Below are 11,522 nucleotides of genomic sequence, written 5' to 3'. Positions count from 1 at the left end.
CGGCAGGGAGCCGGGGCCGCTCGGAGCGGGGCGCAGGGCGGAGGCTGCCGCAGCCGGGCTTGGGGCGGGGGGAGCTGCGCAGGGTGGGTGCCTCGGGGCGCTGATGTGTCCGGCTCCCTTTGCAGGCTGCTCGGGTACTTCAGAGCGAGCGGGAGGCTGAGCCGGCAGCATCCCGGGCATTTCCAGCAAGCGCCCGCCAGCAGCCCGACACCGACTGAAATTTAGACGTCTTCAGAGCGGGGAGGAAGATCCTCGTCTTCCGTAGCCTCCTCAATGAGTGCCAAGCTCTCCAAAGAGTTGAGGCTCTCCCTGCCGCCTTGTCTTCTGAACAGGACATCTGCCACCTTAAATACCAGCAGCACCTGCATCACGCAAGTGGGTCAACTCTTTCAGTCCTTCTCGTCCACCCTGGTTTTAATTGTCCTGGTCACCCTCATCTTCTGCCTGATCCTCCTCTCCCTCACCACCTTCCACATCCACAAGAGGAAGATGAAGAAACGGAAAATGCAAAAGGCTCAGGAGGAGTATGAACGGGACCATTGTGCCCGCAGCAGCAATAGCAGCAGCCAGCACCCTGGGACAGTGGTGCGGGGAGAGGCACCCCAAGGAAGAGACAGCCGACTGGGAAGACCCCCCCAGGACTTGGAAATCCAGCGCTCCTCTCCCTCGGCAGCCCCCAGCTCTCAGCAAGCACAGGCTTGTTTGGACACAGCTGGCGCGGGGCTCCTGCAGACGGTGATTTTGTCGTGACGGTTTGGGGGAGACCTCGCGAAGGCACTGATTGATGTTTGTAAATATCTGAGTGATTATTCTAGTCCCCGAAGAAGAAGAAAACATTGCTAATTCAAATGAACGAACAAGCCCATGATTCAAGCGCACGACAGATCACATTACGTTTCTCATTGACTGTGTGAGGAAAGGATGCATCTTTTTACTGGAGAAGGAGCTGCACACAGCCACTAAATATCAAGTCATCCACCTGCACGAGAGGGTCAGGGGTAGGGGGTCCCTTTTCTCTGGACATTATTACCCCAAGTACAGGGATAATTTGGTTTCCCACTGCTCTTGGGATTCCCACTGCACCCTGTGTCATTGTTACCTGGTGTGGGTTGGGGTATGGGGGGAGAGGCAGGTCTGGTGGGTGCCTTGGGACCCTTGTATCATCTTGGAGTAGACTGGTGGTACACTGTGGTCTCTCCTTTTGTGCTGGGATCTATGCCCCTGTCCCACCTTTCTCACTCTTTTCCAGAACTGGAAAATTGCTTAGTGTAGAAATGGCCATCGGGCTTAACTGCAAGCACCCTCCGACCCCGTGGCCCTGTGCCCCCAGCTGCAGCACTGAGTGACCCACTCACTCTCTGGGATGGAGTCAGCTGTCTGCATAGAGTGGTGCCTGAGCATTCCTCTCCCATCAGCTCCCTTCATCTTGAAAAGCATCCCCTTCCCCATGCCATGAACCGTGAAGCCCAAACCCAGTACCGTTCAGTGTGGAAGGGAGAGGTGATGTGCAGTAACTTGCCTGTCCCCTCCCAGGAGAGGTTGTCTTTGTACCTCCTGTTGGTCCTGAAGCAATCTAGTTCTGCACCAGGCACCCTGCACTGAATGCCTGCCTTTACAGCTTTGTCTCCCAGCGAGGAATCCTGCAGCAGTACAGAGATCTTGCTTCTACTTTTTTAGGCTGATGTGTGTTTTCAACCCTTCTAATCTTGTAGACAATTAGGGATGGACAACACTTAATTTTATCGTGTTCCCTCTCTTGGGAAACAAATAATGCAGTCGTGCAAAACGTCCGCTCCCAAACCCTGGCAGATACTTATTTTTGAAGTGACTGCTTAGAACTGGTGTCGTTTATCCCTGGCAAATACAGAGAGTTTTGTTGTCTCTGGATGGCGGGTGTGAGTGGCTGCTGGTACTGTGTGTGTTGGAGGACGCAGTGTGGTTTACAGAAAATGCGTCTTTGCTTAGTGAATAAATCAGTGACCATTACTTGAAGGTGCCTTAACAGCATGCCGTATCCAAACTTTGAAACATATAGTGTGGTATCGTAGCAGAGGCAGCCCTCTACTGTACATACTAACATCTGAAAATTACAGCAAAGGAAAAGTGATCCCGAGGGATTTATTATTTTTTTTTTTTTCCTTTCTGTTCCATCATTTAAAGTGATTTGAGGATATAGTAATAGTACCCGCTTTTTAAATATTCTGTATCCTTTGTACTTCTTCTCTGACATTCTCTGTCTGCTAGGGTGGCTGACTAAAAAAATCCCAGATGCAAAGACCAGGAGTACTGGAACCGTAATCTGCAAGTGAATGTCATTGACCAGTTTAAAACTGGGAAAGAGAGTGGCAAAGTCCTCCACACTCTTGTAATACCCCCAAAATGCAGAGATTTCAGGGCAGTATTTCTGTTCCCCACTTTTCTCGCTTCCTGATCTTTCCTGGTGTGATGGGAAATTGCTGTTAGGTTTGGATCCGTGCCTCCATGGTTTTGGGGAAGAGCTGTAGCAGGCAGCCCAAGGAGCCGCTCCATCCGCGGAGGTTAGTGTGGCGAGCTGCCGTGCGTGCGACTGAGCGAGGGCTGCTTGCAAGCACGGGAGCCACGGCTGGCCCTTGCTGATATTGGGTACTTCGTTGTTGCTGGGCAAGGAAATTGGCTTTGTTTTGTTTTCCCTAATAAAGGATGCATGAACTTTTGTGTTTAACCTCCTTATGCAACTGCGGCACAGTATTGCACCACAGGGAGTAGATTTAGGACAATGAGGAGTGTTCAGCGAGCACTAATGGAGCTTCCTGAGCGTTGATCTCCACTAAATAGAGAGGTATTACTTTCCCCTTTATTTTGTGCCTTTAAACCACCCCTGTCCCCCCTTTCCCCGCCCCCCCTCCCATGCCAGACCAACAGTGTATAATTTGGAGTTTTATAAAAGCAATAAGATGTTCCAAATCACTCCAGTGCATTTCTGGTTGATGATTCCACTTCTTTAGTGTCTGAAGTCAGATACTCTTCCTTCTGCCTTATGCACTCAAGGCATGCAATAATTCCCCAGAAGTGTACTGCTTGTCACATCTCATTGCGGTTATAAAATTGCCCTATTTTTGAAGAAAAAAAAGAAGGATGGAGAAATATATATATATCTTGATATATATATTATGGATATACAGGTATATGTATTATTTATATAATCTCATGCCACTGAAAGTAGTTGCGAAAGTGTGACTAGAGTTAAAATATTATCATGTAAAACTCTATCCTTTGTTAATTAGCTTTGATTTAATATTTTAATATCTCTGTATGTAAATCTGTGTAAATTATATGGTCTATTAGTAAAATTTCATACTGACTTTAATTTTTTTGCAGAACTGTGAGCTTCTTGTGGTGTCATTTAAGGTTTTTTATTTCTAAACTTAAATTAGACAAGATATGAGAAGTTGTAAATTCCTATTATCACACAGAATTACTGCAATAAGGTTCATGCATATTCCCAGTACACAGCCCTATCTTGAGGTATTGCAAGCTTATGAGGTTTAATTGAACGGTCTCAGGAGATCTAGCTGATACAAGCAGGACACGTAGGTTTTCATTTTCATGAAACAATAAGCAATCTAGGGAATAGATGTGGATTTTTAAAACAGAGTTTATGCTTGGAGGTTCTGTCAAATCAATTGCTTCAAAACCCTACAGCTACAGCTAAACTTCTGCACTTAGCATTCAGTATTAATAAGGCTGATGCTTCTTTCCCCTCCCCTTCCTACTTAAACTAGAAAAGAGTAGGAAATTGTTCATATTTCTAAAGCATACATTTTCAGCTAAATGTGAAACTGCCCAAAGGGTTTTGAAAATACATACTTTATGCAAGTGTAATATCTATGTATCTGTATCCATATATTTAAATATTTTTGTGTAACCTTTTCTACAATATTTGATAGAGATGCCGGGTAAATGCTTGTAGCTTTCTTGAACACGAGGAAAGATTTTTACCCTCTTGATGCGGACATTCTTTTTCCTGTGAGTTTGCACTGGTTTCGACGAGTGACAATGACAACGGGGCAGCTGAGTGCTGACTGATGGAAGCACAGACTGTCTTTGCTCTGTTAGGGGGCACATGCTCCGGCTGGATTTTCCTGGTTCTGATTTGGAGCTGGTTGGCCACTAGCATCCTGCATGTGTAAGAATAAGAAGTGCTGTGGAGCACAATAGTTCCTGTCTGGTCCAGGCGTTGTTCCGTGGAGGAAGCACGACAGCAGTGACTCCTTTTGTAGAGCCTAGTGGGAGCAGAGCTGATGGGCAATGTGATGGCCATGCTGGGACTGCACTGGAGCACCAGTGATGCCTCGTCCTGCACTCCCGTCCTCAGAGCCTGCTGCTGCCCTGGGGATTCGTCCGGCTCCCGCTGGCATCAACAGGAGTGGCTTGCACTGACTGGGATCCCATCTGTAGTCCAGACAGAGGGTGTCAGCTCTCCACATCGCCGCTGGCCCTGCTCTGCACCTGTCCTAGCAGTCTCTACGGGGATGGAAACCGCTGCCTCCCACGAGGGCCAGGTGCTTCAGCCTGGTGGCACCGGGAACCTGCACTGCTCCTGTTAGCCCAGCTTCTGTGGACTGAGGCACTGAGGCGCGGATCATGGACAGGGAATGTCATTTCATTCAAATTTATCATGCCGGCATTCTTTTCTTTGGGGGTTTGTCTACTGCAAATGTGGTTTCAGATTAAATTTGCCGGGCTCTCCATCCAGACACGTTTTAACTTTTGATACATCTCTCTCAGATGTATATCTGTAAATTTATAGATATATATCTCAAAAGAAATGCTGGACAAAAAGCAAAGAACAGAGACTTCACATTATTGACAAAACTATCCTATGACAAAAAAAAAAGTCTTTATTTTTAAATTTAAGGTTAATTTTAGAGGCTGCATCTTTAATGTAAATAGCAAGTTACTCTGTGATTAATGTTTTCCATAGAATTTCTGAGTAATTGCTATCTTGTTTCTGGAAAGCTGTGTCCAGTGTTACGAAGCAACTGTGCTTTTTTTTCTTCTGTTACTATGAATATGAGTGCAACCTTTATGTAGGGAGGAAAAAAGAACATGATTTGACTCTTTAGATAGGAGTGAGTTATTTTAAATGCAGTTATAGGAGTTGGTTGCTTTTTTTCCTTTCTTGTGGTTATTCTCTCTGCACGTTCATATTTTTTCTATGGGTACTTGAAACCCTACATTTTAACGAGTATGCAAGATATGAAGGGAAATATGACAAATGATGTAGGAAATGTTATTTTTCCTCTTTTGTGTAAATAGCAAAATTTATAAGGACTTAGATACCATTTCATTTAATTTCTCATCTCTATAGAATTTGGCATGACACATATACAAACCTTTAATAGCACTTTCATTTTTATTAAAAGTTAGAAAGAGCTACTTTTATCCAGGATTGACTTGCTCATCTCTTTCAGGTATCTAACATTTTTTCCCCTAAGCCAAGTTTTCCATCTGATTGTGAACTAAATTCCTAGTAGAACAGAGCCTCCTTCTGTTCTTAGTCTTTTAGATGTAGGTCTCTGGTCTGAATCCAGCCAAACTCATTAGTGTAGAAAACGTGTTACAAACTTGCAAGAACTGGATGGTGTATGAGCCTTGAGAAGAGAGGTGACTGGCAGGCAAACAGGTGAAATGCCTGGCAATGGAAGTGGTTGGCTTTCTTGTCTGGAGCTGTGGAAGGGAAGCCTCCCCTTCCACTGGATGGACCTGGGTGAAGGGCGACCCATTCCAGCCACAGCAGAGACAAGTATCAAAGTCCTTGCTGATCCTGTTGCTCTAAAATGTCATTTTCTACATGACACTAGATCTTATTTCTGTAAATTATATGTAATGTATTTCTTATTCAAGTCAAAGAGATTTTCATTGCTTCATCAGTACTATATGTTCTCTGTGGATGATTAGAAGAATTAATTTTCCAACCCTTTTAACCTAATACCTCTACAAGCATCAATTTTGTATGAGTTAGGAAATAAATAAATATTTGGATCAGAACCCTGTCAGTAAAAATTGCCTTTATTTATATAATCCGGTGTTCCAGTTGGCTTTTCTTTGTTGTTTCCTTCCTTGAAATGGAGCAATATAATCTGTTCATTATCTTACTTTTCTAAGAGGACAATGACTTTAAAGCAAATACTGCAAAATACAGACGTACAAACAGGAACATTTTACAATCGTACAGCAGAAAGAAATCATGCAGACTTTTTGTGGTTGTTTCACAGTCATTCTTTGACCTCTGCTTTTCATACCACCTCCAATCAAGGAAAATTTTAACCTAAAATCTTTTGAAAGAGCTTATGTAAAACACATTGCTTTGCTTTTATGCTTTTACCTTTCCTTACTACACAGTCAGAGACCAAGTACAGGTTAAAACTTTTCAAAAGGTATCCTAGGGGATTATGAGTGCTATAAACAAGGGGCCAGCATAATAGGTTAGAAGGTGAAAATATTAGCTCTATAATACAGTAAAAGCAGGAAGGGCTGTGGGATGAATTTAGGATTCTAAAGGAGTGCCTTAATTTTGTTCCTGGCTCTGTCACTCACGCTGTGAGGCTCTTGGCTTCCAAGCTCTTTATATAATAATGTAACTTATCTATTAAACAGAGTTGGAACCTGCAAATATACAGCCCTGAAATGAATAAATTAAGCATCATCTACATAAAAAAATACTGATAGCATAATACAACTTAAAAGAGTCTTTATGCTGTAATCACCTGGCTTGGATTGTTCAAGTGCTTACACTTGGCAGCGAGATCCAAGTGGCACACTGCACAGCTGGGAGACGGATGGCTGGGCAAGATGCTTGAACAGTCACACCAAGAGGCTCAATTTAATTTTTAATTTGAAGTGGAATACGTATTATGGAGGAGAGCCAAGAAAATGAATGTTTATTTTACCATTTCATCACACATAGCACTTCTTTTCTCAGTGCAGAAAACAGCCCTGTATGGTTTTAAGCAGAGTGCTGACTAAGGTAATAGGAATATAGGGAAAGATAATTCTTGGGAGTAAACCCATCACTAATGAAATTGATGAAATTCATCACTAATTGAAATTGAATACAGTGGGGCCTTGATCAAGAGAATACCAGGTCTCACTCTCTGCTGGCTGTCTATCCCTTGCCAGTGTCATCAGACTCTTGACTGCACAGTATTTCTAGGTCACACAGATTTCTCCTGTCTTTTCACTCACCATCCATACGGTGAAGGATCACACGGGATTACCTACATGTGACACACTTTTGCTCACTTTTCTTTTGCTTTTGTTGCATCCTGCTATCTGACTTTCCCCTAGAGAGCCTCTGCTCTCCCCACTAGGGATAGGCTATGTTGGCCTGGCTTGTCTCTTCCTCCTAATGGGTAATCTCAGCCTATCTCTGACATTAGGAAATTCCTCACTGTAAGTGATCAGTTGGTTGGATTTCTGCAAAGATTCTGTAGGACTTTGCTGTCATCTTGGTCCAGCTTGTCACACATTTACCCAGAGCCCAACCACTCTGCAGCAAGACAGAAGTTTTTGAGAAAGTGCTAGACTTCAAAATAACCTCAGAAGTACCGGCACCATTCCCAGCATAATCTACTGGCTTTGGAACAGCATCACATTTCCTGATTAAGCTGCCAACACAAGGCCACAGGCTGGAACTGCTGAGAAATCATCATTCTTTCATATCAGGAACACTACTGTAAAGAAAAGCATCAGTTACTATAGAAAAGAGACAAAATAAGGGAGAGGATATGATTATGAGTGTTAATATACAAATATATGTAAAACATGTGAGACAGATAAGATCAACTGAATGTCTAGTAATGGATAGCCACTCAGTCCACATCTTCTTCTTTCAAATCAGATTATCACAATCACTATTACATGTGGTCTTGAATGCTTTTAGACACATCCTTTTACTTTGCTGCTCAATCAGTGGCCCTGTATTTGTTTATGAACTCCAGTTAAACTCTTTAAAGTCTAGTTGTTTTCATTATAGAAATAGAGTTTCTATTAAATCATCCTTTGGACAGGCCTCAGCAATAGCACTGGGGAGCCTTCACTTCCAGCACACTTTTTAGAGCTCATTCAATCTGGGTAAACATGATGTATAAAGGAGGACAACAGCCCAGATGATCACATGGGGTCACTGCAAAAATCTGTAAACAATGATTGCATCCAAACTGAAAGAAAGATACCTATTAAATCCTGAGATGGCTACGAATTTTTACCTGTCTACAATGAAGCAAGTTCAAAAGATCTCAGCTCACCACTTGAGCTATTTTGGATTTATGTATGTACTGCTGGAAGTGAGCTGACTATGAGCCATTAGCTATCTGACAGAGCTGCTCTGAAGCCAGTTGGTCCTGAGATAAAGGGATGAGGATGAACCTAGTGTAGGAGTGGAGAAAGTGGGTGCTATGTGACAGATGGGTGTCAGGACTGTTTGCACAGCACTGTAGCCGTACTGCAGGTCTAAGGGCAGTTCCTCAGGCCTATATATTTGCAAGTGAGAAAACAAAATAGCATTACACAACTCTTGGTATAAGATCTGTACATAATGTTCTTTTATAAGTGAAAACTTTTTACAGCTTCCAGAGAAGCTCTTGAGATTGCTGTGCTCCAATTAGACCTCTTTTGTTTCTTTTCAAAAAATTTCTTCTGATGCTCTGGAAAACAGAAACTCAAAATTTGTCAAAATAAAAGTAAGCAACAGGATGCTGTAATCCATGTGAGAAAGGTATGCTTCTGAAAGACACCAGGCTGACAAATCTTTATGTGTTCATAGATTGGGGACTTCACCACCAGAGAACTGTGTTTCTTCTCTGCTGATGTGCACCAGTTGTTGCAGTGTGGGGCCAGGAGGAGGAATTCAGATTTCCTCAGGCTGACGGGGTTGGTGAAGTTGAGATGGCACGAGCTGTCAGCAGCAAAATGAAAACACTCACCTCCTATCATGGAAGGCATGGGGAAAAAAACAAGTTTCAGAAACAAAGATTTTGCTGGGTTAGAACTGGTGATTTGTTAAGGAATATCTCCAGGCTTTACTTCACAGTACCTTGGCTCAACTAACATCTCAGCACAATGAGGCTTCCACTTACCTCCCTGTCTCCTGCCCTCTTCTACACCACTTTACCTTCACTAACTTACTTTACTCTGAAGCAAGTTCTGGTACACCTGCACAGATGTGTGGCAAATGAGCTAGTGAATCACAAGGCAACAACAGCCCCTGGGTATGCTGTGGAAGAGGCATCCTCCACTTGGGAAAGGGTGCAGGGGCACCAAACTCTTCAGAACAGTTGTGTGAAGAAGAGCTAATGAGACCATGTGCTTTGATCCCTGTCATGGACATCTGGGATTAAAATAGTGATAGCCTTCTGGGGTTGTGGAGCTCCAGCTGGCTCTTGGGCTCTGGCACACCTCACTGCCACAATGCCCACAACTTTCTTCGTACCCTGTGGTATAAAGCTGCATTGGCTTGCATCCTCCTCTACCTTTCCAAGGAGATCCTTCATGTTTCCTCAGATATCCCCTTGTTCCTCTGTATGACCAGCTCCACACAAGCTCCCACTCCTGACCTGCCCGGCTAGCAGGTGAGGAGCAATTTGACCAGTGCAAACAAAGCCCCAGTTATCCTTGCCTTCCTTTCCTTGATCCCCAGACCAGCCACCCACCTATTTTCTAAGGAGCCAACAATGTTCAGCTCTCTGTTCTTCCCTCAGACGCAGCTGATATTAGCCAATGGACACAAAAACTGCTGGGGGAGGACAATTGACAGGTGGTTGGGCAGGGAATATGCCTGCACTATAATGCAGGCGTTACTGAAAGGAGTTATTTTTCACATCTCATGAATTGTAAGTAAATTTCAAGATTTTTTTGGTGCCTGACTCAGAGTTTTGAAATGTTTGGATTTGGCAATGCTGCTCAACAATATCTCTGAAGCCCATCTGTGCTGTTTACACGCTCTTTCTTCAGCCCCCCAGGCATTGTCTGTTTCCTTTGGTTTTCCAGACTGTAATCTTTTGAAGCAATAAATTAAGGGTTTGTTTGATAATTGTGATGTTTGCATGAAAGTTGTTCAGAAGTTGAATAGATCTCTAAGACTAAAATGGGATCTGGAGGCATATAGCTGCAAAATTATCTACAGTCTGTCACAAACAGGATTTTAATCCAGTAATTCACATCTCCTGCCTGGTAGGTCCAGTGGCTCAGAAGCATTCATTTTTAGGAGTCATAGCTGATTTCCAGCTTGCAAGTGCTGGTGAATTCAATTCATGCTTTTGTAAGTTTTTTCAGTAAGTACAAAAGTAGCCGAAAAATACAAGATTTGTCCCTTAAAGGCAATATTTTTATAATATACAGAATGAAGTTAGCATATGCAGTAGTTATTAGGACACTGTAAAAAACAGACATCTGGCAACGAAGGTGAGCCATCTGTGAAAATACAGTTCCTATGGCATGCAATAACCCAAATGATGCCTCAGTTATAAATTCACAGCACTGGGAGTGCAAACAAAACTGTGTCCTGGGGGAAAAGTATGAGGAAGTGTTACATATGCAGCCCTGTAGTTACTCAGAAAGTGTCAGCTGAAATAAATGAGATGTTTCTAGTCACTATGGAATTTTGCCTCACAAAAAGTCCCCCACCCTATTTTTATAGATTTACCCTTGCCTTTCTTCACCATTTCCCACTCCAATACCTCTTTAACAACAACAAAAAAATAAATCTTGTGCCGTGCCTCCAAATATTTCTCTGCTCAAATGTCTGCATCAGAGAGCTTCTTAGTGAGCTGCAAACAGAGGCCAAATATGGTCCCCAGTTTTTTGTGCTTATATAAAGATATAGATACACATATATATATAGATATATGTGTATGTCTGTTTATAATTCATGTACAAATTCTCTCACACAAATTTTGGTCTGATGACTCTTCTTGAAGCCCAACATTTAACTTTCAAGTTAATGAGGTTTTCATAAAAGTTTGGGGTTATTTGTTCTTTCGTAACTGCTTCATTTGTGTCAGTAAAAAAAAAAAAAAGTAACATCAGTTATTGAAACTTGTGGATATTTATAAGAGTGTAAGCAAGTGGCACCAAAAAAATTATCTTACAGCCTAATCTCAGAAGGAATTTTCATTTTCATTTGCCCTAAGAAAAAGAGAATAGCATTCATGCTTATCAATAAGTGTTTCCTAGGGTATGCAGATAGTAACAAGGCAAAGCACTGAAGCAAGCTGGCATATTTTTTTCAGTTGATAAATAATTCACAAAACAGCCACACCATAGTGCAGGGAATATGCCTTCTAGTGAGAACCTGAAAAACTCAATCTGTTCTATTTACCCAAGAAAAAATTGAAAGGTGATTTGTGCACAATCTTACAAGGGAAAGATGTTTTTCATGGAAGTTAATTGGTCAAAATTGAATATCTTGATGTGACAGTGCAGAAGCTGATGCTGTATAATATGGATAGCAGAGATAATTGAGCTGTGGCAGATTCTTATCG

At 42.6% G+C, this 11,522-nt stretch overlaps 1 protein-coding gene across 1 annotated transcript in view; it reads left to right on the top strand.

The window, feature by feature from the left end:
* C1H11orf87 (chromosome 1 C11orf87 homolog) overlaps positions 1-6,039 on the top strand; it is a 27,524-nt gene extending 21,485 nt beyond the window's left edge. Inside the window, exon 2 of the mRNA XM_015645448.3 lies at positions 126-6,039. Within this exon, the coding sequence (XP_015500934.1) occupies positions 274-750 (477 nt within the window). The 5' untranslated portion in view covers positions 126-273 and the 3' untranslated portion in view covers positions 751-6,039. The remainder of the gene's footprint in view (positions 1-125) is intronic.
* The last annotated feature ends 5,483 nt before the right edge of the window (positions 6,040-11,522 follow it).

The sequence above is a fragment of the Parus major genome, chromosome 1 (assembly GCF_001522545.3).
Source record: "Parus major isolate Abel chromosome 1, Parus_major1.1, whole genome shotgun sequence".
Lineage (NCBI taxonomy): Eukaryota > Metazoa > Chordata > Aves > Passeriformes > Paridae > Parus > Parus major.
This window is presented reverse-complemented; position numbering and strand designations above follow the sequence as displayed.